This window comes from Anolis carolinensis, chromosome 1 (genome assembly GCF_035594765.1).
Source record: "Anolis carolinensis isolate JA03-04 chromosome 1, rAnoCar3.1.pri, whole genome shotgun sequence".
In the NCBI taxonomy this organism is placed as follows: Eukaryota; Metazoa; Chordata; class Lepidosauria; order Squamata; family Dactyloidae; genus Anolis; species Anolis carolinensis.
Window position 1 is genome coordinate 177,832,796 of NC_085841.1, and position 26,242 is coordinate 177,859,037.

General features: G+C 40.0%; 1 protein-coding gene across 8 annotated transcripts in view; it reads right to left on the reverse strand.

Annotated features, from left to right (window-relative positions):
- Positions 1–22,125, reverse strand: part of LOC100566852 (acetyl-CoA carboxylase 2) — a 52,181-nt gene extending 30,056 nt beyond the window's left edge. For 3 of the 8 annotated variants that reach the window (XR_010000272.1, XR_010000271.1, XM_062960285.1), the window contains exons 1-14: positions 22,027–22,120; positions 17,694–18,058; positions 14,719–14,848; positions 12,323–12,461; positions 12,136–12,245; positions 10,546–10,627; positions 10,314–10,412; positions 8,850–8,965; positions 8,650–8,760; positions 8,325–8,534; positions 6,348–6,518; positions 4,385–4,546; positions 3,909–4,072; positions 3,505–3,655 (exon numbers count right to left, since the gene is read on the reverse strand). Coding sequence is in view for 5 of the 8 variants with exons in the window: in XM_062960285.1 (XP_062816355.1) it covers positions 3,505–3,655; positions 3,909–4,072; positions 4,385–4,546; positions 6,348–6,518; positions 8,325–8,534; positions 8,650–8,760; positions 8,850–8,965; positions 10,314–10,412; positions 10,546–10,627; positions 12,136–12,245; positions 12,323–12,461; positions 14,719–14,848; positions 17,694–18,049 (2,001 nt within the window). In the remaining 3 variants the exon portion in view is untranslated. Of the gene's footprint in view, positions 1–3,504; positions 3,656–3,908; positions 4,073–4,384; positions 4,547–6,347; positions 6,519–8,324; positions 8,535–8,649; positions 8,761–8,849; positions 8,966–10,313; positions 10,413–10,545; positions 10,628–12,135; positions 12,246–12,322; positions 12,462–14,718; positions 14,851–15,686; positions 16,300–17,693; positions 18,059–22,026 lie in introns of those variants that run through there. The other 5 variants (XR_010000275.1, XM_062960320.1, XM_062960298.1 and 2 more) reach the window with 4 other exon arrangements.
- Between the last annotated feature and the right edge of the window lie 4,117 nt (positions 22,126–26,242).

Below are 26,242 nucleotides of genomic sequence, written 5' to 3' on the forward strand. Positions count from 1 at the left end.
AAAGACTAGAAATAAAAAGGATCAGAAAGGAAATGCAGGAAGCAAGACTACAGTGGTATGGCCATGTCATGAGAAGAGAACCAACATCAGGAGCACAAACCACTATATTTGGAGACCGCAGGACAATGACCACGTGAACAGCCAAAGATAAGATGGATGGACACCATGAACGAAGACATGCATGCTGCCAACCTGAGACCTGAGGATGGCCAAAACAAAGCCCTGTGGAAATGACAGTCATCATGCTAACCCACTGGGAAAATAGCTTACAAGAAGGAGATTAATAAAATAAAATATTTCTAGGAAACGAAAGCAGGAATATGTATTATTAGTTTATTAATATATATTCTTGTTTTCGTTTCCTAGAAAAAACCATCAAATACTGTTATTTGGATCTGGTCCCTTCTTAAAATGGTGGCAGGAAGTGTCTGCTTTGGCGGTCATTTTTGTGATATAATGAAAAATCAAAATGTGTAGTTCATGCACTGCCTTGTCAGATAAAGAAGATATGTGTGCCATGCTGGTGAACAATAAAGAATGATTTATCCTTCTTAAACCCAGAACAACATATGCATAATGTGCTCAGTTGCACCAACTCACATCATGTCTTTTTATGAGTGATTTAAAATAGTCTTTCCTTTGTCAATGTGGATCAGGGGTCCTCAAACTTTTGAAGCAGAGGGCCAGTCCACAATCCGCCAGACAGTTGAGGGGCCAAATTATCATTTGAAAAAAAAATACGAACAAATGCTTATGCACACTGTACATGTTTTATTTGTAGTGCAAAATAGCAACAACAGGAATGAAAGAACAATACAATATTTAAAAATGAAAACAATTTTAACCTACATAATCCTATCAGGATTTCAATGGAAAGTGTCCGAAGTCTAAAATTAATTATATATTTCCTGCATTTATTTACTACATTTATATCCCACCCTTCTCACCCTGAAGGGGACTCAGAGCATGTACATACAATATATTATATTATTAGCATAGCACAATATTAGCATTATATATTACTATATTGAACTATACCACTATACTGTAATATTATATGTAATATATAACATATAATTAATATTATTATATGGTATTACTATTAGTATTATATTGTATAACATAATATTACTATCAATATTATATGTATATACAATATATTATATTATTAATACTGATATAAAAATATCTATATATATAAAAGGATAAAGTTGCGGGCGCAGTGACTATAACAACAAAACTAAACATCCCAGAAATACGAAACTTGGCAACACAATGCAAAAGCCTTGCCTCCTGGTTACAACAACACAACCACACCACAAAACCACAATCCGGACGCACAACAATCACAACAACACATCATGACTATAACAACACAACTAAACGCCCTAGAAATACAAAACTTGGCAACACAACGCAAAAGCCTTGCCTACCAGTTGTAACAACACAATCACACCACAAAACCACAATCCAGACCCACAAAATTCACAACAACGCATCATGACTATAACAACACAACTAAACGCCCCAGAAATACGAAACTTGGCAACACAACGCAAAAGCCTTGCCTCCCGGTTGTAACAACGCAATCACACCACAAAACCACACTGGACCTACAAAACTCACAACAACGCATCGTGACTATAACAACACAACTAAACACCCCAGAAATACGAAACTTGGCGACACAATACAAAAGCCTTCCCTCCCGGTTGTAACAACACAACCACACCACAAAACCACACTCCAGACCCATAAAACTCACAACAATGCATCATGACTATAACACCACAACTAAACGCCCCAGAAATACAAAATTTGACAACACAACGCAAAAGCCTTGCCTCCCAGTTGTAAGAACACAACTGGTGTGGTGTGGTTGTGTTGTTGTAACCGGGAGGCAATCAAACCACAAAACCACAATCTGGACCCACAAAATTCACAACAATGCATCGTGACTATAACAACACAACTAAACGCCCCAGAAATACAAAATTTGACAACACAACGCAAAAGCCTTGCCTCCCAGTTGTAAGAACACAACCACACCACAAAACCACAATCTGGACCCAAAAAACTCACAACAACACATTGTGACTATAACAACACAACTAAACCGGATGGCCATCTGTCTGAGAAGTTTGGGTGGGTTCTTCCTCCATGACAAAAAGAAAGAAAGGGGTTGGACTGGATGCAAACTACAAATTCCAGCACCCCATGGCATGGAGTCCATGCATTTCAATTAGAGGCCTCTTCCTTCTCCCTTTCCCCGCCATCCAACCCATTGACCCAGTTCCATGGATCCGCAGGCAGGAAAGGCTGGGACGGATAGAACGAAGGAAGGAGAGGGAAGGGAAGCGAAGGAACGTCAAGTACAAGAGCCCTCTCTCTCTGCCCGGAAGGCCAAGAGCAAAAGGGAGAGAAAGACCATTGATCCGGTTATATTTACCCTCCTTTCTGACCAGTGTGTTCTTATCAGCGAGCTCAGGATCGGAGCAGAGAAAGGGAACAGCATAGGAATAAAGGAAACAAGGAGAGCACCCACTCTATCTATCCATCCACTCATCTATCCATCCACTCACCCACTAATAATAAACACCTACACAGGCAAGAATCAGCCATGCACTGAGTCTACAAGGCCATTCAGTGCTCATCCACCTCCCCAATCCCTACATTCACACTTGGCCTCCAAAAAAACAATTACAACAATAACTATGACAACAACAACAATAAGAATCTACACCATCACAGGCAAGAAGCAGCCAGGCACTGAGGCTGAGAGGCCAGTCAGTGCTACACTGGGCCTCCAAAAAACAATACAGTACCATCTAACTTATCCAGCCTTCATGACCACTATAACAACAACAATAATAAACACCTGCACAGGCAAAAAAAAAAAAAAGACTATTGTACCACAATAAGATGTAAACCACACTCAGCAGAATCAGACATCACGATTAACAACAAACAAAAGACAACAAGTATCTCAAGCAATTATCAATCAACACAAAAATTGAAGAAGGTAACAGACTTCAAATACTACTACTAATGTGACTATAAAGAAGGGTGGAGGTCACAGCATAAATACAACCTAATGTAGACTGACCAACACCACCAGACTAAGCCACAGCAACGCGTGGCCGGGCACAGCTAGTTATATTATAAAACTGCGGGCGAGGGCCAGGTAAATGACCTTGGAGGGCCGCATCCGGCCCCCGGGCCTTAGTTTGGGGACCCCTGATGTGGATAAATTCCTTCCAGCAAGCAGCTCATGAAGCAAGAGCACACTTCAAACTCTGCATCTCTCTCCTTCACTCTTTCAACTGTGACTTTGCTTAGCTCAAGCCTGAACAAAATTGCAACAGTATCAAAAACTCCCAGGCTTAATAGATCTCCATACATGGCTAAACCAATCAGCTTCGTGCATCTTATTTTGCAGTTGATGCGCACACATTAACTGATGTTTTACGTATCATAACAATTTTGAGAAAGGCTTCTCCTCACCTGGACGTTCCCTGCAATGAGGTGGTCTAGCCAACTAGTATCGACCTCGTTAGCCCTGAAGGCCTCTGTCTCCAACAGCTTGACCAAATACTCGACGGTGGTCTGGAAGTCCCCCCGGATGGAGAGTTCCTTCAGGGCCACCACCAGGTTCCTGCAACAAGCCCAGAACACCATCATTTGCACCGGACTCCTTCCCAAAATGGCCACCGAGGGGGCTGTACTTTCATAAGGAAAAGTGCAAAACACCACCTGACAGCCTCCCAGAGCCCCCCAAACAGTATTGTTTCTATCTGGGCCCTTCTCAAAATGGCAACAGGAAGTGTCTCTGTAGTCGTCCTGGTGGCCATTTTGAGAAGGATTGCCACGATTTGGGGTGGGTTTTCGAAGGGGAAGAAGCTACTGACGCAATGGCCTCCTCCCGGTCCTCTCCCCAGGAGAAGCAGTGTCCAAACTGGGAGTCGGCGAATTCGTGAAGCCCCCCGGCGGCCGCCACACTGAAGTATCCCCAGACGTCCCGGCTGCTGCGAAAGTTCAGCTCCTGCACCGTCCCAGAGCTGGGCTTGAAGCCCTGGAACAAAGGGAGAGAGGGAGGCCTCTCAGAGCCGGAGAAGAAGGGAAGCAGGCCTCCTCAGAGCTGGGGAAGGGAGAAAGTGGGCCTCCTTCTCACAGCTTGAGAAGGCAGAAAGAAGTCCTCCTTCTAAGAGCTGTGATCAAGTAAGGCCTTCTCAGAGCTAGGGAAGGGAGAACGTAGGCCTAATCAAAGTTGGAGAGGAGAGGAAGTAAGTCTTTGATTTGGAGAAGGTAGGCTTTATCCAAGTTGGAGAAGAAAGGCCTCATTCTCAGAGCTGGGGAAGGAAGGAAGCAGGCAAACTGGACTAACCTCCTCTGGATTCTCGCTAGTGATCCGGGCAGCAATCACATGGCCCCTGGGCACTGGGACGGTGCTGGGGTTATCAAAGGATATTGGGGTATCATCCCAGGGGGGCTCCCCATAGAGAGTGCGGATGTCCTTGATCCGGTGCAGAGGGATCCCCATCGCGATCTGAGAGGAGCAGGGGAAAGAAGAGGAAGGCTTCCCCATTAACAACAAGGCAGCTAAACCATGGTTTAACTATAGCACTTAATAATATTAGGAATAATAATAATAATAATAGGTCTCAGCCGGCATTTGGAAACAATAGACATTGACAAAATTACGATCTGCCAACTGCAGAAGGCCACCCTAATGGAATCTGCGAGCATCATCCAAACATACATCACACAGTCCTAGACACTTGGGAAGTGTTCGACTTGTGATTTTGTGATACAAAATCCAGCATATCTATCTTGTTTGCTGTCTCATACAATGTTGTTGTGTCAATAATAATAATAATAATAATAATAATAATAATAATAATGGCAATAGTTAGGTAAAGGTAAAGGTTTTCGCCTGACATTAAGTCTAGTAATGTCTGACTCTGGGGGTTGGTGTTCACCTCCATTTCTAAGCCAAAGAGCTTGGAGTGCCGTTACCTTCCTACCTTCCACCTATTGGTCTACTCACATTTGCATGTTTTCGAATTGCTAGGTTGGCAGAAGCTGGGGCTAATAGCAGGAGCTTACCTGCTCCCCGGATTCGAACCGCCGACTTTTCAGTCAGCAAGTTCACGAGCTCAGTGGGTTAATCCGCTGCACCACTGGGGGCTCCTGGCAGCAGTTAAGCCATGGTTTAATCACAACAGTAAATAATAACAACAAAAAACAACAATAGCAATTAAAGCCTGGCTTAATCCTATCAGATGATGATGATAACAGCAGCAGCAGTTAAGCCATGTTTTAATTGTGGCAGATAATAACAATAATAATAGCAATTAAAGCCTGGTTTAATCCTAGTTGTTATAATAATAATAATTATTATTAACGATAATAATAATTATAACAACAACAACACCTGGTTTAATCATAGCAACAAAAGAAGAAGAGAAAGAAAATCCTGAAAGCCTGGTTTAATCATAGGTAATAATAATAATAATAATAATAATAATAATAATAATTAGATCTAAGCCGGCATTTGGAAACAACAGACATTGACAAAATTACGATCTGCCAGCTGCAAAAGGCCACCCTGCTGGGATCTGCGCGCATCATCCGAAAATACATCACACAGTCGTAGACACTTGGGAAGTGTTCGACTTGTGATTTGGTGATACGAAATCCAGCATATCTATCTTGTTTGCTGTGTCATAATAAAATAAAATAATAATAATAATAATAATAATAATAATATCTTGCTTTAATTCTAGCAAATAACAGTAAAAATAATAATAATTCATTTGTATTCCACCCTATCTTTCCAGAGGGACTCAGGGCGGATTCCAACATACAACAGCAAACATTCAATGCCTCCATAAAACAAATAAATACCAACATAAAATCCCAGAAAAACCCCACATATGAAAACAATATTAAAACCTAACATCAATCAATTAAACCTAACATCAGTGCGTTAAAGCACTGAACTGCTGAACTTGCGGACCAAAAGGTGCCAGGTTCAAATCCCAGGAGCGGAATGAGCACCAGCTGTTAGCCCCAGCTCCTGCCAAACTAGCAGTTCAAAAACATGCAAATGTGAGTAGATCAATAGGTACGACTCCGGCGGGAAGGTAACAGTGCGCCATGCAGTCATGCTGGCCACATGACCTTGGAGGTGTCTACGGACAACGCCAGCTCTTCGGCTTAGAAATGGAGATGAGCACCAACCCCCAGAGTCGGTCACGACTGGACTTAACGTCAGGGGAAAACCTTTACCTTTACCTAATTAGACAAAAATTATATAATTATATAATCACGCTGCTGCTGGGCACCTGGAGTTGTGCTGCCGGGAGGTTGACGTCGGCTACCATCTCAGTGCAAGGGTGCTCCACCTGGAGGCGGGGGTTCAGCTCCAGGAAGTAAGGAGCTCCTCCTTCTGCATAGAGGTACTCCACCGTCCCGGCCCCCACGAAGCCCCCGCTCTTGGCCAGGCGCACTGCCCACTGTGGGAGAGAGAGCGGGTAGAGGTGAGGGTGGCGGCGCTATGATGGACAAGGCCAATGCCATCCCAACCCAAGCCAGTGTCACGATTCAGCAAAATCAGAGCCCCGCTCTCTTCTGCTTTGGTCAGGGCTCCACTCCTGGAATAACCCTTCTTTTTCTCTTTCTTTCTTCTATACCAATACCATTCTGGTCCTTCCTTTCTCTTTCCCTTTCCTTCCCTACCTTTTCTCCCACTTCCTTCCCTTCTCTTTCTTTCTTTTCTTCTTTTTTTCTTCCTCTCTTCCCTTTTTTTCCTCTTTCTTTCTCCTTTTCCATTCCTTTCCTTCTTTGCTTCCTTCCTGCCTCCCCTCCTATTTCTTTCTTCCCCTTCTTAATTTTTTTTACTATAGCCCACAGTGGCGCAATGGGTTTAAACCCTTGTGCCAGCAGGGCTGCTGACCAAAAGCTCGGTGGTTCGAATCCGGGGAGCGGGGACATGAGACAAGCCTCCCAAAAGAGAATAAAACATCAAACATTCGGGTATCCCCAGGGCAATGCCCTTGCAGACCATACCAGAAGCGATTAGCAGTTTCTCAAGTAGCTCCTGACACCAAAAAATAAATATAAAAAAAATCTTTGCTTTCTTTTTCTCTTTCCTTCTTCTCTTCCTATCCTTTATTCCTTCTTTCTCTCCTTTTATTTTTACCTGCCCCTCCCTTGACTGTTCTTTTCCTTCCCTCCTTTTTTTGTTCCCCTCCTTGCCCATTAATTTTTTCCCTCCTTTCTCTTCATCTCTTCCTTTCCTTTCTTCTCTATTTTAGTTCCTACATGCTGATCTTCTTTTCCTTCCCTTCCCTTCTTTCTTGCTTTTTCTTTCTGTTTGCTCTTTTCTTCCTTTCCTTTCCTTTCCTTCCCTTTCCCTCATTAATAATAATAATAATAATAATAATAATAGTAATAATAATTTATTTATACCCCGCCACCATCTCCCATAGAGACTCGGGGCGGCTTACAAATAGCACGCAATGGTGTCACACAACATATAAAATACAGTATATCAACATGAAAAACCAGTAACACATTTAAAACCAAACATATACAATTAGAAGGATCAATAGAGTCAATAAAATATGACAATAGCTATTGATTAAAAGAGCCATGCAATCAATTTAGCCTTCCCTGGCTAAAGATAGTACAGTAGAGTTTCACTTATCCAATGTTCTGGATTATCCAACGCATTTTTGTAGTCAATGTTTTCAATGCATTGTGATATTTTGGTGCTAAATTTGTAAATAAAGTAATTACTACATAGCCTTAATGTGTAATGAACTACTTTTTCTGTCAAATTTGTTGTATAACATGATGTTTTTGTGCTTAATTTGTAAAATCATAACCTATTTTGATATTTAATAGGCTTTTTCTTAATCTCTCCTTATTATCTAACATATTCGCTTATCCAACGTTCTGCTGGCCCGTTTATGTTGGATAAGTGAGACTCTACTGTAGTCCTTCCTTTCTGCCTTCCCTTTTCCAGTTTCTGCTTAAAAGCCTCCAAAGCAGCAGCCTGCACCACACTCTGGGGCAGAGAGTTCCACTGTTGAACAGCTTTCTCTCATAGGAAGTTTTTCCTCATGTTCAGGTGGAATCTCCTTTCCTGTAGTCAGGAGCCGTTATTCCACGTCCTAGTCTCCAGGGCTGCCGCATCACATTGTTGGACCATGTTTAACTTGTTGTCCATGAAGACTCCAAGATCTTTTTCACATGTACCGCTATCAAACCAGGCACCCCCCATACTGTATCTGAAGGCCAAGGCGATGGGGCCCTACCTGCTCCATGCAGCGGAAGGCGGATGGCGGGGCCACGGAGGCGGGGGCCTCTTCAATGATCTTCTGGTGCCGCCGTTGGAGGGAGCCATCTCGGGTGAATAAGGAGAGGGCGTTGCCATACTGGTCGGCCAGGACCTGGACCTCTAAGTGGCGGGAATGAGGCAGGAAACTCATCACAAACAAGGGGGACCCCGGAGCCTCACTTTGGACCTGGGGGGGGGGGGAGAGGATTCGCACCCAGAACCAGGAAGAAAGAGAAACTGATTAGCAGGTCTCCTTCTCAGACACAGAGAAGAGGGAATTTCTTTGGTAATTCCTGTTTTACCTGTCGGAATCGAACAGGGAAACCTTCGGCCGCTTCTGCCACCCGGATCCCTTTCCCGCCTCCTCCTTCCGAGGCCTTGATCACGACCGGGAAGCCGATCCTCTTGGCGGCCTTGAAAGGGGGAAGAAAAAGGACATCGAGGACCACATCCAATCCCTCCCGAGAGAGGGCCATCTGGAGGGAGACCCCGCCAGACTCACCTCCAGGCCTTCCTCAACATCCTTCACGCAGGCCTTTCTATATGTTTCTGGTGGGACAAAGAGGGTCTTTGTCGGACCTTCATCTTCCTCCGAAGAAGTCCATTCTGCCACCAAACCTAAGAAGGGAAAGCACAGGCACCCAATGGCCATCTGTCGAGAGGGATCCGATTGTGCCTTCCTCCTTGGCAGAAATGGTTGGACAGGATATTATTATTATTATTATTATCAAGCAGGAATTAGATAGCCAGTCAGGAGGGCTTTTATGGTATCTTCCTTTATGGCAGAATGGAGTAGGACTGGATGGCCCTTGGGATCCCTTACAACTCTAGGATTCTACAATTCTAAATCCAAGAGAGAAATCCTATCCTTAGACTAGTTACTATATCAGGAAAAAATTTAAAGTTAATAAAAATGGATAAAAGATTAAAAATAATGATGATGATGATGATGTTGCATAAAATTAAAGTAGATAATAATATTAAAACGGATAAAATAATAGTTATAGATAACAAAGTGAATAATTATAATGGACTAAATAAAAAATAAAAAATAATAAAAATACAAATAATGATTTAAAGAGGATAAGTAAAAGTAAAGACTAATAATAATGATTAAAATAAAATGATAATAATTATAATCATGTTAATAGTATAAAGATAACAATGATAATAATAATGGACAGAAATTAAATAATGATACAAAGATAATAATTATAGATAAAAATTGAAGCAAATAATAATAATAATAATAATAATAATAATAATAATAATAATGGAAAATCGCACAGACAGACTACAAACAGAGACACAACTATGTGGCCAAATGATTCATTGGAACGTATGCCTCGAGTACCACCTCCCAGCAGCAAAGAACTGGTGGGTTCACAAACCTGCAAAAGTATTGGAAAATGAGCATGCAAAGATACTGTGGGACTTCCGAATCCAGACTGACAAAGTTCTGGAACACACCAGACATCACAGTTGTGGAAAAGAAAAGGGTTTGGATCATTGATGTTGCCATCCCTGGTGACAGTCGCATTGGCGAAAAACAACAAGAAAAACTCAGCCTCTATCAGGACCTCAAGATTGAACTTCAAAGACTCTGGCAGAAACCAGTGCAGGTGGTCCCAGTGGTGATGGGCACACTGGGTGCCGTGCCAAAAGATCTCAGCTGGCATTTGGAAACAATAGACATTGACAAAATTACGATCTGCCAACTGCAAAAGGCCACCTTACTGGGATCTGCACGCATCATCCGAAAATACATCACACAGTCCTAGAGACTTGGGAATTGTTCGACTTGTGATTTTGTGAAACGAAATCCAGCATATCTATCTTGTTTGCTGTGTCATACAACAACAACAACAACAACAATAATAATGGATATTATAATAATTGGAAGATGATGATGATGATGATAAACACAAATTAATGGTAATAATAATAACAAGAATAATAAGAATACCGCTTCCGCTCCATGGTAGGGTGGGCACCTGGAGGGTCTGGGCCACAATGGTGGAGGCCACTTTGTCCCCTAAAGACCACATGGCTTCACTGGATGGACCTGGTGGATGGAAAGATAAGCGGTCAAGCAGCTAGAGAGAGAGGGACCACAAGGGATGTCTAAGGACATCCTAAAGGCCTCCAATGGGTTCCAATCCAAAACTCCTTTGTTTATGGGGTCAGTGTGAACCTACCTAGGAAGGCAATCCCATGTTTGTGCAACAATTCGGGTAGTTTGGGGTTTTCGGAAGCGTGGCCCCATCCAGCCCAAACGGCCTGCAATGAGGATGGAAAACAGTGGGATGTTTATTTATGTATTTATTTAGGAGATTTTTATTCCACATTTATCCAAGTAGACCCAAAGTGGCTCACAACATTTTAAAATATCATAGAAGAATAAGACCATTATCTAAAACAAATGTTAAAAGATCCACAATTTTTTTTTCCGTGTCAGGAGCAACCGGAGTTGCTTCTGGAGTGAGAGAATTGGCCGTCTGCAAGGACGTTGCCCAGGGGACGCCCGGATATTTTGATGTTTTACCATCCTTTTGGGAGGCTTCTCTCATGTCCCCGCATGGAGCTGGAACTGATAGAGGGAGCTCATCCACACTCTTCCCCGGGTGGGATTCGAACCTGGCAGATCAGCAACCCAACCTTCCAAGTCACGAGGCTTTTATCCCCTAGGCCACCGGAGGATCCACAAATGATCCATAGCATTATAAACAATAAAAAGGTAAAAACATATTACCATAAAGTGCTGAAATCAGTTAAGCAGTGGTTCTCAACTTATGGGTCTCCAGGTGTCTTGGCCTACAACTCCCAGAAACTCCAGCCAGTTTACTAGCTGTTAGGATTTCTGGGAGTTGAAGGCCAAAACATCTGGGGACCCACAGGTTGAGAACCACTGAGTTAAAGGCTTTTCCAAACAGAAAGGTCTTTACACCTTTTCTAAAGATATTAGGGAGGAGGCTGATCTTACTTCTTCTGGTAATGCATAATAATGGATACAACCATTATCATCATCATTATTATTATATTATTATTTAAAGATAATAATGATAAAAATGGACAAAATGAAAGTAAATAATAATAATGTATAACAAGAGGTAATAAAATAATAACATTAACATAACATAATAACATAATAACAATAATAATACAATAGGACTATTTCAAAATGAATTATAACCATATATTATTATTGTTATTATGTACTAATCCTATTGTAATGTTTATTGTCTATGTCCCAAAATATATCCTGTATTGTTTTTAATCACAATTAATTGCTTTTTGAGTCCTTAAGAAGAAAAAACGGTAGACAAATAAGAACAATAATAAAAATGCAATAATAAACATAATACAATAAATATAATAAATGTAATAATAGAAAACAATAACATAAGTATACTAATAAAATAATCTCAATTCACCACTTTTAAGAACAGTGTAATACAAATAATAATTAAAATGCAAAAATTAATACATATAATAAACACAATACAATAAATATGAGTAAATATAATAATATACATAATACAATAATCTAATACAATAATAAATAGAATTCATTAGATATGATAAAATAAATATAATAAATATAGCAAATACAATATATACAATATAATAATAAACATAACAAAACATAATAATATAAATACTATATTAAACATATTGCAATATTAAACATATGGCAATGCATAAAGATAAATTATAATATAATATAATATAATATAATATAATATAATATAATATAATAGCACATTAGAATCAAAGATGGGCCTTACCTGGACTGGGATGCGCCTGGCGATGTCCACGATGAGCTCCACATTGGCGTAATTGTTGTTGTTGCTCCCTCCGGGGACAGGGACATATTGGTCAGCCATCTTGATGTACTCTGGGAAGGGCGGGAAGTATGTAAATACATGCAAATATATGCAAATATATGTAAAGCATTTAACCCCTCTCACCAACCTGCGTTGGCCTTGAGGTCCTCGGGGGCTACCATGACCACAAAGCGGATGGCCCTCTCGTTCCGGAACATTTCATAGGACCAGCGCCGGATGGAGCGCATGCACTTCACGGCTGCAATGCCGTTGTTGGCAATCAGCACCTGCCCAAACATCTCATTTTCATATACTTACATATATACATAAATGTGTGTGTGTGTGTCATCTATCTATCTATCAATACAGGGCAAAGGTTTGTCTCTCCATGTATACTATAAATGTCGGTGAAGACATATAATGTACAGTAGAGTCTCACGTATCCAACACTCACTTATCCAACATTCTGGATTATCCAACGCATTTTTGTAGTCAATGTTTTCAATACATTGTGATATTTTGGTGCTAAATTCGTAAATACAGTAATTACTACATAGCATTTTACTATTAATTACTACTACTTTTTCTGTCAAATTTGTTGTATAACATGATGTTTTGGTGCTTAATTTGTAAAATCATAACCTAATTTAATGTTTAATAGGCTTTTCCTTAATCTCTCCTTATTATCGAACATATTCGCTCATCCAACTTTCTGCCGGCCTGTTTACGTTGGATAAGTGAGACTCTACTGTATCTGTTGCTAGGTGATGTATAATACTAATATTTTCTATATATATTATTGATATTCCTTTCTCTAACTATAGAATACTTACATATCTGCTCGGTGAAAATGTACTACTAATATTATATATATATATATATAGATAGATAGATAGATAGATAGATAGATAGATAGATAGATATAGATATAGATATATAGATACACACACATACACACACACTATTACATATATGCTTTTTCTGTCAAGTTTGTTGTAAAACATGATGTTTTGGTGCTTAATTTATAAAATCATAATGTAATTTGATGTTTAATAGGCTTTTCTTAATCCCTTCTTATTATCCAACATATTCACTTATCCAACATTCTGCCAGCCTGTTTATGTTGGATAAGTGAGACTCTACTGTATAAAAGAGTGAATATCTGGAATTAAGCAGCTTTCTAATTGGCCCTGTATAATGTCACTGGAAAAGAACATGAGGAAAAGGGAGAAGAGAAAGAAAAAGTGAAAGGAAGGAATGAAGAGAAAGGAAAGGGGAAAAGGTAGGAGTGGAGAGAAGGAAAGGAGGAGGAGGAAGGGAGAGGAAGGAATGGAGAAGGGAGAAATGATGTGTGGTATTAAGACAGCGAGGGAATGAAGGAAAAAGGAAGGAAGAAGGAAGGAGTGTCATGTGGAGGCTTTAAAAAGCAATGGGATTTTGGCCTACATAAATAGGAGTATAGTTCCTAGATACAGGGAAGTCATGCTACCCCTCTATTCTATTCTTCCTTGGTCAGACCACACCTGGAATCGCATGCTGTCCAATTCTGGACACACAATTGAAGGGAGATGTTGACAAGCTGGAATATGTCCAGAGGAGGGCAATTAAAATGATCAAGGGTCTGGAGAACAAGCTCTATGAGGAGCGGCTTAAAGAGCTGGGCATGCTTAGCCTTCAGAAGAGAAGGCTGAGAGGAAACATGATGAGAGCAATGTATAAATATGTGAGAAGTCATAGGGAGGAGGGAGAAAGCTTGTTCTGCCCTGGAGACTAGGATGTGGAACAATGACTTCAAAGTACAGGAAAGGAGATTCCACCTGAACATTAGGAAGTACTTCCTCACTGTGAGAGAGAGCTGTTCAGCAGTGGAACTCTCTGCCCTGGAGTGTGATGAAGGCTCCTTCTCTGGAGCCTTTTAAGAAGACTGGATGGCCATCTGTCAGGATGCTTTGAATGCGATTTCCTGCTTCTTGGCAGAGGGTTGGACTGAATGGCCACGAGGTCTTTTCGAACTCTATGAGTCTATGATTCTATAAGAGACAAGAAAAGAAAGAGAAAGGAAAAGAGAAGAAAAGAAGGAATAAAGGGAGGAAAGGAAAAGTTGGGAAGGAAGCAAAAGAAAAAGGAGACAACTGAAAAGGGAAAAGGAAGGAAAGGAAAGGAAGGAAAAAGGGAAGGAGAAAGAAAAAGGGGAGGAAGAGAAAGGGAAGGGGGAAAGGTATGAGAAAGAAAGAAGACAAAGGAGGGGAGAAAGAGAAAAGGAACAGAAAGAAAGGAAAGAAGGAGGTAAGAGAAAAAGGGACGGAGGGGAAAAGGAAAAGAAAGAAAGAAAGAAAGAAAGAAAGAAAGAAAGAAAGAAAGAAAGAAAGAAAGAAAGAGAGAAAGAAAGATGGCAAGGAAGAAAGAGAAAGGGTTATTCCAAGAGAGGAGCTCTGGTCAAAGCTGAGGAGTGCAGAACCTTCGGCTCCCCTCAGTCTGGACCCTGGGCTCCTCTGGGTGGCCTCGGCCTGTTTTGCTGCGGCCTCATGCTCCGGGCTCCGGTACCTTTTGGAGGAGGCGCTTCCCCCCGAAGCGGGTGAGGAACTCAGCTGGAGAGGCCACCGCCACCAAGTCCCTGGGAGGAAGGTCCCGGCCACCCCTTCGCTCCATTCGCCGTCCCAAAGACATGCTGGGCCTGGAAAAGAGGGCAGAGAAAGAACTATTATTATAGAATCACAGAGTTGGAAGAGACCTTGTGGGCCATCCAGACCAAGTCCATTCTGCCAAGGAGCAGGAGAAACACATTCAAAGCACCCCCGACAGATGGCCATCCAGCCTCAGTTTAAAAGCCTCCAAAGAAGGGGCTTCCACCACACTCCTGGGCAGAGAATAATAATAATTATTATTATTATTATTATAGGGTTGTTGTGCATTTTCCAGGCTGTATGGCCATGTTCCAGAACATGGCTATGCAGCCCGGAAAACATACAAACAACCCTGTGGTTCCAGCCATGAAAGCCTTCAACAACACAATAATAATAATAATCATCATCATCATCGTCATCATCATCATTATTATTATCTGCCATGATTAAACCATGACTTACAGTAGAGTCTCACTTATCCAAGCTAAATGGGCTGGCAAAAGCTTGGATAAGCGAGTATCTTGAATAAGGAGGGATTACGGAAAAGCCTATTAAACATCAAATTAGGTTATGATTTTACAAATTAAGCACCAAAACATCATGTTTAACAACAAATTTGACAGAAAAAGTAGTTCAATACGCAGTAATGTTATGTTGTAATTACTGTATTTACGAATTTAGCACCAAAATATGGCGATATATTGAACAAAAATGGCTTGGATAATCCAGAAGCTTGGATAAGCGAAGCTTGGATAAGTGAGACTCTACTGTACCTGGGCTATCATATTTTTTATTCTTATTCTTATTATTATTATTATTATCAATCCTACCCAAACCCTTTCCCCCTAAAACCAAACCAATCCCTAACCAATCCCTCCAATAACTGACCCTTTTTCCAGATGCTGAAACCAGTCCAGCCCCTTCTTCCTCCAGTGGATGACTTGCGAACTGGTTTGTTTGTGTATTTGTTTACTGCTTCCTTGCTTGTTTGCTCCCTTGTTCTGTGGCTTCCTTGCTTGTTTTCTAGAAGCCTCCACTAGTTTGCAGTCTTGTTTACTAGTTTGCTTTCCTACTAGTTTGCTTACTGGTTTCTTCGTTTACTGCTTTCCTTTCTTCCTTGCTTAGTGGTTCCCTGCCTTGCTTGTTTACTGGTGTGCTTGCCAGATGGTTAGCTTTCTTCGCTGGCTTCTTTCCTTGATTACTGGGTTTCTATAGCTTGCTTACTGGTTTGTTGGCTTGTAGGAGTGCAGGTTTACTTGCTCGTCTGCTTGCTTTCTTACTGGCTTGGCTCTTTTCTTGCTTGCATACTGGTTTGCTTGCTGGCTGGCTGGCTGGCTTGCTCACTGGCTTCCTTCCTTGCTTGTTTCGCTGGCTTGCTTTCTTGCTGGTTTCCCTTCTTGTTTGCTAACCGATTAGCTTCCTTGCTTTCCTACTCCTTTGCTCAGCCTTCTCCTTCCTCCCTTCCTTCCCCTTTTCTTTCTCTTTCCCTCCTGCTGGCCCCTCCTTGGGCTCCCACCAGCGCCCCCTGGTGGCCACATCTCTGTCATTATTATTCGGTTTGAATGCCTGGAAAGGAGATTTTTTCCAAGGAAACTCATAATGCAATAGATAGATGGAAGGTGTACCCCCAAAGGTCATCTAGATCAACCCCATTCTCCTACTAATATAATAATAATAATAATAATAATAATAATAATAATAATGATGATGATGATGATGATGATGATGATGATGATGATGTCTCCAAAGGAGGGTGTTTCCAAGGAAGTCCATAATGCAGAGTTGGAAGGGTAGCCCAAAAGGTCACCGAGACTGACCCCCATTCTCCATAGGTGTAGATAGAGATAGAGATGGACATCTAATTTCTGCTTGAAGGGCCTCCAAAGATGGAGAGTCTTTCCAATTAAGTTCGCAACGCAATCAATATGGCAGGAGCAGGCCTATAGCCAGAAAAAAAATTGGGAAGGGGTGAAACTCCCCCCCCCCCCGAAATGACTTTTGAGGCCAGTGTCTCCTGATCTGATCTCAGCAAGGCCCTGAAATTAGCATAATTGCGCAAAGATTCTTCACAGGTAATAGATCATGAATCACTGCACCCTCTTTAAGTCAGTTCCTGTCGGCCACAAAGGACAATAGTTTCCACAATTGGCAGAAGTCTATTTTTGTTTTCTTCTGCTTTCTTCTTATTTCCTTTATCATGATGATGGGTTTCATCAAGACATTTTCCACTGTGAATTAGCAAGAAGTTTTCAGCCAAGCACAAGTTGTTCTGATGGTGGTCATCAGGCACAGTCTTGTTCAGATAAAGTCCAATGTCTAACAATGACACTGCTTCTTTTCTCTACTCTTGTTCCACGGTTTCTTTGGCACAGTGGTTCTCAACCCGTGAGTCCCCAGGTGGTTTGGCCTACAACTCCCAGAAATCCCAGCCAGTTTACTAGCTGTTAGGATTTCTGGGAGCTAAAGGCCAAAACATCTGGCGACCCACAGGTTGAGAACCACTGCTTTGGCAGGACTTGGATTAGATGTTATAGTTTCCTCAGTTTTCACCTGCAATCCAGGTCAATTTCCCTCCACCCCACCCCACCTTGTGCCTTAGGCTTTGCCTCCGGCTGTAGGTAGACCAACTTGGTCACTTCCACTATAGGTTATGACAGTGTGAATAATCAAAATTTGATTGAGTTAGTGCTTGCAGTTCCGGAGGGACTCTAATTTTTGCTTCTCATAGACTTGGCATGGGGATTCGATTAATCAATTAACATTCATGAGTAAACTATATATTTTTTTTTACCTGAAAAATTTTGGAGGTGGTTTGAAACCCTAAACCGCCCCCTTGGCTACTGGCTTGGTCTGGCCCCATTCTGAAATACAAACCCAAACCCTCCTGTCACTGACCTCATGGGGAGGCCGACCTCCAAAGCCAAATTCATGGAGGAGGCGGACCGATCGCTGGCCAAGTTGCTCCTCTGCCTTTGGGCTGCCATTTCTTCTTCATCCGAGGAGTTGTCCTCGAAGGAGCCCAGCACGAACTTGGCCAGGGCCCCCTTCTGACCCTGAGGGTCCGGACCGGGAAGCAGGGACTTGTCTTGGCAAACGGGGGCCGCCGTTGGCTCAGAGGGGGCTTCCTTGGGGTCGTCCCTGGTCTGCGCCAATGGGGTTTCCGACAGTGGCAACGAAGGAGGACGCTCTGCCATCTTGGACCAAGCCCAGCAGAGCAGAAGGATGGCCAAGACAACTAGAGGAAGTAGCATTCAGGATAGCTGGAAGAGGCCCAAAAGAGAAATGACAATAGATTATTATTATTCTGTGGTATTATATTATTGTTTTTATTATGTAGCATTATATTGCTATTGACACAAAGACATATTATGACACAGCAAACGAGATATATATGATGGATTTTGTATCATAAAATCGCAAGTCAAACACGTCCCAAGTGTTTAGGACTGTGTGATGTATTTTCGGATGATGCGTGCAGATCCCAGTAAGGTGGCCTTTTGCAGTTGACAGATTGTGATTTTGTCAATGTTTATTGTTTCCAAATGCCAGCTGAGATACTATGGCACGGCAACCAGTGTGTCGATTACCACCGAGACCACCTGTACTGATTTATGCCAGAGCCTTTGCAGTTCAATCTTGAGGTCCTGATAATGGCTGAGTTTTTTCTGTTGTTTTTCATCAATTGGACTGTCACCTGGGATGGCAACATCAATAATCCAACCTTTTTTCTTTTCCACAACCGTGAGGTCTGGTGTGTTGTGTTCCAAAACTTTGTCAGTCTGGTTTCGAAAGTCTCACAGTATTTTTGCATGTTCATTTTCCACTACCTTTGCAGGTTCGTGATCCCACCAGTTCTTTGCTGCTGGGAGGTGGTACTTGTGACATCAATTCCAATGAATTTGGGCCTCATAGTTGTGCCTCTGTTTGTAGTTCGTCTATGCAATTTTCTTACAGCAGCTGAGGATATGATCAATAGTTTCATCAGCTTCCTTGCACATTTTGGGTCACTAGCTGATTTTTCGATCTTGGCCTTAATTGCATTTCTTCTGATGGCTTGCTCCTTGGCTGCAAGAATCAGGCCTTCTGTTTCCTTCTTCAGTGTCCCATTCGTGAGCCATAGACAGGTCTTCTTATCAGCTTTTCCTTCAGTTTTGTCAAGGAACTTTCCATGCAATGCTTTGTTGTGCCAGCTGTCAGTTCTAGTTTGTAGTGCAGTCTTCTTGTACTCATTCTTTGTCTGCTGTGCTGTGAGGAGTTTCTGATTTTTTACTTCAATCACAGCAGGTTCTTCACTTTCCTTTACATATTCTGCGAGGGCATGTTCTTCTTTGACTGATTGTTTTACTTGTAAGATTCCTCTGCCACTAGATCTTCTAGGCAGATATAGCCGGTCAACATTACTGCAAAGATGAAGTGAATGATGAATGGTCATGAGTTTTCTTGCTTTTCTGTCCAAATTGTCCAGTTCCATCTGCTTCCAATTTATGATGCCAGCAGTATTTCTTATGACAGATATGACCCAGGTGTTTATGGCCTTGATGGTGTTGCCTCCATTGAGCTTGCTTTTGAGAATTTTTCTGACCCTTAGAGTCAGAAAATGCCACTGTCCAACATTTTTCCAGACCAAACTCCATGTTGATATCAGCGCTAAAGATTCGGGCAGTGTTAGTCAGAGAATCGATATCAGTTTCAGTTTTTCCATACAGCTTCAGGTCATCCATACACATCAGATGTGAAATGTTGTGAGATTTCTTAGAGGTTTAATAGCCCAGCTTTGTTTTTTGTAAGATTGTTGACAGAGGGATCATGGCAATAATGAAAAGCAGTGGGATAGTGATTCTCCATGGAAAATTCCTCTTCAGATGTTGACAAGTCCGTAGTTTTCATTTCTAATGAAAGTTCGGTTTTCCAGTGTTCCATCGTATTTTCAATAAAAGTGCCAACATTTTTACAAATCCCAATAGCATCCAGGCACTTGATGATCTAGCTGTGTGGGGGTGAGTTAAAGGTCTTTTTGTAGTCAATCCACGTCTTGTGAAGATTAGTTTTTGGGGTTACAGTTCTCCAGAATCATTTTTTCAATTAATAACTGTTTTTTTGTGCCCCTGCTTTTCCGTTTGTTGCCTTTCTATTCATCTGGCAAGATATTATTATTATTATTATTATGTAATATTGTATTATTGTTATTATGATAATTACTATTATGTGGCTGTCATTCTCATCAATATTCTAGTTATAATTATTATGCTCTGACATATTATTATTATTTTGTGGTTGTCATCAGCATTTATATATATATATATATATATATATATATGTGTGTGTGTGATATCATTATGTAGCATTATATTAGTATTAGAATTACACAACTGTCTTCATTATCATTATAATTATTCTGTGACTAATTATTATTCCTATTATTATGTGGCTATCATCATCATTTTATATATATAATAATAACTCTAGCATATGGAGAGGAGGAGGACTAGAACATCTCAATATGCAAACCCATTGGATATTAGAAAGCCACCGCTATTGATTGCTGTATATAGTTTTTTACATAACATCTTCATGATTTAAGGCACTTTAATTATTGGTATCATGTGATGATATAACTTGGATGATAAGGCTTATTTGTTTTAACTATTTATTTGTGTGTTGATTATATATTCACACTGATGTTTATTTTATGTATTGCTTTATTATGTATTTGGTTGGTTTGCTCATTACGGCATTGAATGTTTGCCATTTTCTGTCTGGAAAGCCCCCTGACTTTCCAGATTGGGTGGGTTACAAATAAATTATTATTATTATTATTATTATTATTATTATTATTATTATTATGTGATGTTATATTATTACTATATAGCATTATATTGTTATTGTTATTAGTATTAATATATTAGTATATGATTGTTGCTATTGTTATCATAATCACTGTTATTATATTTGTAATTATTATTCTGTGATATATTATTATTATTATTATTATTACTACTACTACTACTACTACTACTGCTGCTGCTGCTGCTGCTATATTTATACCCTGCTTAAATAAGACTCAAAGCAGCTGAGACTATATGTATTATTATTATTATATAATTTTATTTCTTACCCACCTCTCATTTTGGCTTGAGGGGTTACAGAATAATTAAAACGCAAAAGCACTGCAAAATACCACAAATACACATATTAGCATGTATTTCTATAAAAGTTATATATTAAAACATATTTCTACGTATTAAAATACTCAAAAAAGGGATTAAACAAAGGACACATATTTATAATTCTTGTTTAAAAACTGTCTGGGTAGGCCTGCTGGAAGAGATAGGTCTTTAGATGGTATTATTACCATTAATACTATACATACACACATAATAATAACAACACATGTAATACTATTGCAAATTATACTACCCCTATATGTGTATGTGTGTGTGTGTCTACACGTACATACATACCAATGTAATGATATACATAATACTACTGCTAATAATACCCCCCTCTCTCTATACACACACACACACACACACATATACATACATACACACAACAACAACAACAACAACAACAACAACAACAACAACATGTTTCTGCAACATGGCCAAACTCGGAAAACTCACAGCAACCCAGTGATTCCGGTCAAGAAAGTCTTTAACAACATAACAATACCCCAGGAAGAAGAAGAAGAAGAAGAAGAAGAAGAAGAAGAAGAGGAAGAGGAAGAAGAAGAAGAAGAGAAAATCCACCACATCACTGCTAATAATATCTCAACTTTCCTTTCTTAAATGAGGCTCAATTGGCTCAGGCTTTGTATATAATAATAATAATAATAATAATAATAATAATAATAATAATAATAATAATAATATATCTTATCTATAATAAGACTTCAAGCAGCTCAGAATATGTGCATTATTATTAGTATTTATATTCTACTTCCTTCACTGCTCAGGCAATGCAAATTATGATTATTAGCCTCCAAAAAACTTGTTGAAATAGTAAGAACAAGGTCTGCCCTAGGAGCCAGAAAAGATATAACAACAACAACAACAACAACAACAACAGACAGATAAGACTTACAACAACCATAATTCCAGTTACAGACATATCACAATTAAGACAGATTTTTCCTTGGGGCTGGGACCTTCTTCTTCCCAACAGGTCCCCATTAATAACTAGAAATTACAAATATTAATGGGATCCCAAGGCTCGGCCTCTGCCTTACCGAATGCAAGGCTCCTTTCCTGGCTCCTCCAGTTGCTCAATCCTCAAACTTTCCACCCTCCTCCTCCCAAAGCAGGATATAAATAAGCCTTCCACTGGAAAGCGAGCTGGGCAGCAACAAACATTAGATAAACTGGACCCTCCTCCAAGGCTAAAAAAAGAAAAAGAATACACACACAGGGAGTGCCAAGTCAGGTCTATCTATGAGGGCAGAAACACCTGGGCATTATTTTTATTATGATGTGGCGGTCATCATCATCAATATTATATTATTATGTGGCTGTTATTATATTTTTATTATTAATGTGACACTATATTATTACTGTATGGTAATCATCATGATTAATGTTATATTTATTACTAGCTGTGTTTATGTTGGATAAGTGAGACTCTACTGTATATTTATAGATTTGTATTATCTGCTTAGAACTGGACTATATGAGGCTCCTTCTTTCTACACAGCTGAATAAAATGCACACTGAAGTGTTTTATATGGCAGTGTGGACTCAAGATAATCCAGTTCAAAGCAGATAATATAACATTATAAATGGGTTATATAGCTGTGTGGAAGGGCCTTGAGTCTACACTACCATATAATCCAGTTCAAATCAGATAATCTGTATTTTATAGGCAGTGTGGAAGAGGCCTGATTGAAGAGTGCCTGGGCTGAGTGGGTTGCTAGGAGACCAAGTGGGCGGAGCTTAGATTTCTTTATTTTTCTTTTCTTTCTGTTGTCGGAACCTAGGGGCAAGGATGGTGGATTGTGCTGCCAAATTTCTAGGTTCTGGGGCTTGTACTTTTGTTGTTTAGTGGGAGGGATGGACACCATTACTCATTTATATATATAGAAAGACTAGCTATGCCCGGCCACGCGTTGCTGTGGTGAAGTATGGTGATATGGGAAATAAAGTATTGAGGTATTGGTGGTAGTTAAGGTAAAGGGTAAATGTTTTCCCCTGACGGAGCTTAGCCTTCTAACTGCCAGCAATTGGATAAAAACAATTACGCTAGAGTCTCACTTATCCAACATAAACGGGTCAGCAGAATGTTGGATAAGCGAGTATTTTGGATAATAAGGAGGGGTTAAGGAAAAGCCTATTAAACTTCAAATTAGTTTATGATTTTACAAATTAAGCATCAAAACATCATGTTATACAACACATTTGACAGAAAAAGTAGTTCAATACATAGTAATGCTATGTAGTATTTACTGTATTTATGAATTTAGCACCAAAATATCACAACATATTGAAAACATTGACTACAAAAATCCGTTGGATAATCCAGAATGTTGGATAAGCGAGTGTTGGATAAGTGAGACTCTACTGTATTCCTTTCCCTCTAATTAGGACTTTATTTTTCTTTTCTTTTTGTTGTATGAACGTAGAGGCATGGATGAGGGGTTGTGCTGCCAAGTTTAGTGTTTCTGGGATGTGTAGTTTTGTTGTTTTGTCCTAGGCCAAAATTTCATTACCCTTTTATATATATAGATTATGTGAAATTATATTATTGTTATCTATGTGACAGGAGCCGCAGTGGCACAGCGGGTTAAACCGCTAAGCTGTTGAACTTGCTGACTGAAAGGTCGGGGTTCGAATCCAGGGAGTGAGGTGAGCTCCCCGCTGTCAGCTCCAGCTTCTGCCAACCTAGCAGTTTGAAACATGCAACTGTGAGTAGATCAATAGGTACCGCTCCGGCAGGAAGGTAACAGTGCTCCATGGAGGCGTCTATGGACAACGGCGGCTCTTTGGCTTAGAAATGGAGATGAACACCAACCCCAAGAGTCAGACACGACTGAACTTAATGTCAGCGGAAAACCTTTACCTTTACCTATCTATGTGACACTGTATTATTATTATTATTATTATTATTATTATTATGTGGCATGATATTGTTATTATGTAGCTGTTATCATCATAATTATATAATAAATGTGACATATTATTATGGGGTGGTCATCATCAATTTTATATTTATAATTATGTGACATAGTATTATTATTAGAATTATGTGGCATGGTATTGTTATTATGTGGCTCTATATATCTATTATTATTATGTGACATTATACTGTTATTATATTTAGTTATAATTATTGTTACGTGACGTTACATTATTAGTAGTACTAGTCGTAGTATGTGGCTATTATTATTTCTTTTATATTACAGTAGAGTCTCACTTATCCAAGCTAAATGGGCTGGCAGAAACTTGGATAAGCAATTATCTTGGATAATAATGAGGGATTTAGGAAAAGCCTATTAAACATCAAATTAGGTTATGATTTTACAAATTAAGCACCAAAACATCATGTTATACAGCAAATTTGACAGAAAAGGTAGTTCAATATGCAGTAATGTTATGTTGCAATTACTGTATTTACGAATTTAGCACCAAAATATCACGATATATTGAAAACATTGACTACAAAAATGCATTGGATAATCCAGAACCTTGGATAAGCAAGTCTTGGATAAGTGAGACTCTACTGTATTATAATTAAATATTAAGGGAGAAACAGCATACAGTTTAAAACGCTGGGTTGCTGTGAGTTTACTGGGCCGTCTGGCCATGTTCCAGAAGCATTCTCTCCTGACCTTTCACCTGCATCTATGGCAGGCATTCTCAGAGGTTGTGAGGTCTGTTGGAAACAAGGCAAGCGGGGTTTATATATCAGTGGAAGGTCCAAGGGGAGAGAAAGAATTCTTGTCTGTTTGAGGCCAGTGTGAATGTTGCAGTTGGCCAGCTTGATTAGCATTGAATGGCTTTGCAGCTTCAAAGTCTGGCTGCTTCCTGCCTGGGGGAATCTTTTGTTGGGACATGTTAGCTGGCCCTGATTGTTTCCTGTCTGGAATTACTGTCATTGAAATCCACAAGCATGTGGTCAATTTCAATAGAAAGGAGGGAAAAAAACATGAAAATGATAAAAATCTGGCTACCAATATTTAAAAAAAACTCTAAAATCAGGACAGTAAATAAAGAACAACACTCAGAAAACAGAGGAATTCCACAGGAAACAACTGGGGCCAGCTAATCACCTCCCAACAAAGGATTCCCCCAGGCAGGAAGCAGCCATGCTTTGAAGCTGCAAGGCTTTTCAATGCTAATCAAGGTGGCCAATGGCCACATTCCCATCTGCCTCAAGCAGACAAGAGTCCTTTCTCCCACCCTGGAATTTGCACAGATGCCTAATTTCTAACATACCTCACAACCTCTGAGGATGCCTTCCAGATGCTGGCGAAATGTCAGGACAGAATGCCTAAGGCGGCCATGGTTCTTCTGCGCAGAGTGCTTTTCATTGAAAGGAGGGCTAAATGCTATTTGTTAGGAAGATTTACGCCTCCTTCTGCTTCTTATCGAAACAGGACTTCAGTGGAGAGAAGCGGGATGTATAGAATGCTAATGGAGACAGGCCAGGGAGGGAAGGACTCTTTGGGAGTGTGGCAGTAGAACGGACCAACCCAATGCTATTTTTCCTTCCCTTTGAGCCAATAGGGAACCGAGAGAGAGCCTGTTTGCTGTTTTTCCCGCGAAAATGAGCTTTAAAGGCGTTTATGGTGTAACCTAGTCCTCAAGTAGGTCAAAAATAAAATATTTCCAGATGATTGTATTTTTTAATCTGTAACTACGTTATCTTTTAAGTGTCTGCACTGTACATACGTATAGTGTTCTTATTGAATAATAGCACTGTGCCAGCCACTTGACCTTGGAGACGTCTAGGGACAACGCCGGCTCTTCGGCTTAGAAATCGAGATGAGCACCAACCCCCGAAGTCGGACACGACTAGACTTAATGTCAGTGGAAAACCTTTACCTTTACCTTACCTATATAATAATAATAATAATAATAATAATAATAATAATAATAATAACAACTTAATTTCTAGACCACCCTCTCTCCCTGAAGGGACTCATATATATACATTTGTATGTCATTATTATATATTATATGTATTATATTATTATTGTACACCATACAACTACATATAGAGAAATAAAAATAACACATATAGAGATTTATATATAATTATTGTATATTACTATTATTGCGTTGCACCAGCACTGCTATAATAAATATATAAAATGAAATCATATACATATATAATATTTTTGCATGCCACCAGAACTGTACAGATATAACATAAAATTACTTTTATTTATATATAATTATTATATATTATTGATATATACTATTATTTATATATTAGGAGCACTGTACATA